Below are 2,500 nucleotides of genomic sequence, written 5' to 3' on the forward strand. Positions count from 1 at the left end.
GGGGTTCTCGAACGCATAAGCCTAACGCCTCGAGATTCTCGGGCGCACAAGCCGCAAGCCTCGGTTGCCCGCTCGCCGAGCCACGACGCGCGTGCATCCCCAAGCGCGTCCAGCGACTGTGACGCGAAAAACCAACATCAAGTCGTATCACGTCAGCCGGCGTGAATGGGTTAACACGTGTAGGTAAAGCGATTTATAAGTACTTTATTTATACTTGATTTCCGATGTTTCCGTGAAAAAAATGACTGTCCTTTTGTGTGCAGACAAAAGAGTAGAATATTTTGGTATATATTTTACATGTTTATTTGATGTTAGACAAGTCTAGAAGTCTAAAATCTCGTTAGAAAATCATAGGAATCTACTAATACCCTAGGGAAAAAAGAAATATTTAATAAACCAACGAGAAATTAATAACAAAATAATAATATCAATTTATGAAATTGAAATCCCAAAATATGAAAAACGAAAAAAAAAGTTTAGCCAAAATCACACCGTTGGCATCCCCGTTTGTTTCGCGGCTGCTGATTGGTCCAGTGTGGAACCTCTCGACCAATGGGAATCGAGTTTGGATCATCTGCCACGCGCAGCTGTGCAAAACAAACAAGAATTAGAGTTAAAGTAGTCAGTTACCTGTTGATTTTCGTCTTTTTCACCTATTCCCAAGCTCTCACTCGCTGACGCACGACCCACCATCGGAAATACGGCGGGAGAGAGCGGCTGTAACACGTGCACAAAAGGAGAGACGAGGAACCCGGAGATAAAAGAGGGAAAATCGCCAAAAAGTGCGAGGTGACGGCGACCGTCAGCAAGAGGACGAGTTCTTCCTCTTCCTTCAAGTCAGCAAAAAGTCCAGCAAATTTCTGGTTACAGCTCAACGCGGAAGGCCACGATGACGAGCTACATCAAGGGGATCTACAGCTACGTCAGACCGGTAATTATGGAGGGTATAAGTGTCATTTAAGGTGTGATTGCGAAAAGGAGGATTTATTGGGCTTAAATGGAGGACGAAAAAGTGCGAGAGAAGGTTTATTAATCACGTAGTTTGCGTTCGAGAGAGTGACAGCTTGTCATGTTTGTTAGTGATAGTGGAAACTTAAAGGAAATGCATTATTAGAGTTTGTGAGTGTATTATAAGTACTGAATTGCGTACCAATTATGCTGTGTGTGCAGGAATTTTTTATTACTGGCTATTGTTGGGAAGCCATATGTACTGATGTGTATGCTGTCCAGCTGTGCAGATTTGTAAAAATATTGTTCAATGTGATAATTTTACTGGTAGTCTATTTTGCAAAGCATTTACATTTAATTAATAATTACCCAATAGAGGACTGTATCATAGTAATTTTCTTTGTGCTGTCTATATGTTACTGTAGGCCATACAGATGCTTTTCTACATAATTAGCAATCAGTTATGTATTTTATATCTCCTGATTTAGTATAAAAACACATTTTTTTGGTTGTTCTGCATTTTTTTCTTGAGTTTTTGAAAGTCTAAGAGGTTATATCCCTTCTCCAGACTTGCACCAACTGTATTCAGAATCTCATTAAAATCACACTAATTATGAGCCTTAACAGTAAATACACGAAGCAGGATGTTTTTTCCATGTTCATAGGCAGAGATGAAAGGCACTTCCATTATACGGAAGATAATATTTATTAATTAAAGCAATTCAAAGGGTATCAAATACATGGCCTCATTATATGAGTGAGGGATTGTGAGGAAGATTTAAAGTTGGAGGGATTACAACAATATCAGTGAGGTTGTAAAGGAAAACTGACCTTGTGTGCAGTGATTGTCTTCAAGTGGCCTTCATGTAAAAGGTCATGGGTTCAGGATTTGAAAGTAGGCTTTATAGTCTTTTGTTTTATGGCATAGGTTGGGAAATATTGGTTATGTAGGCTTATGTGATAGGCTAGTGTAACAGCTGATTTTAACAGTTCATTGAAGGATATTTGTGATATTACACAATTGGTTAGAAAGTTATATTCATGAATATCAAAATTGGTATTGAAATTCATGACAGTGTTGATTCATGTAAGTGTAGGCTTTTGTTTCATATAGGCTATGTATATATGACATTTAGTATTGTAATAATGCATTTACATAGTTAATTTAATTATTCTATTTTAGCAGTTAAGTCTTGTTATTTTAGCTTTGGTAATCACATTCAGACAGTGAAAAAAACATTATTTTTATGCTCATTATTTTTTGGAAATTTATTTTATTGTCATATTTACTAAGAGGTAACCAGAGCCTTCTTCATTGCATCTATCTTGATAAACGATCTCTCAGAATACTTGTCCTTCTCCATCTTGACAATCCATGCAATATAGCAATATCCAAGTGCAGTATAGAGATTCCTCAGTTTTAAGACATTTATTTATTATACTGACTAACTTCTGGCCAGGAAAAGAGGAAAATATGGGAAGCAATTTGTCTTTCTGTGTTTATTCAAAAGTGTTCCTAAGCACATGTGTGGTGCAAGTGTTGGGACCAAAA

The 2,500-nt window shown here is 37.4% G+C and overlaps 1 protein-coding gene across 1 annotated transcript in view; it reads left to right on the forward strand.

Annotated features, from left to right (window-relative positions):
- The first annotated feature begins 581 nt into the window (after positions 1–581).
- The window catches only part of LOC122267319 (uncharacterized), a 13,147-nt gene continuing 11,228 nt past the window's right edge, over positions 582–2,500 (forward strand). Inside the window, exon 1 of the mRNA XM_043037365.2 lies at positions 582–931. Within this exon, the coding sequence (XP_042893299.2) occupies positions 890–931 (42 nt within the window). The 5' untranslated portion in view covers positions 582–889. The remainder of the gene's footprint in view (positions 932–2,500) is intronic.

Source organism: Penaeus japonicus, unplaced genomic scaffold (assembly GCF_977035675.1).
Source record: "Penaeus japonicus unplaced genomic scaffold, GWHDUDI00000001_assembly GWHDUDI00000005, whole genome shotgun sequence".
In the NCBI taxonomy this organism is placed as follows: domain Eukaryota; kingdom Metazoa; phylum Arthropoda; class Malacostraca; order Decapoda; family Penaeidae; genus Penaeus; species Penaeus japonicus.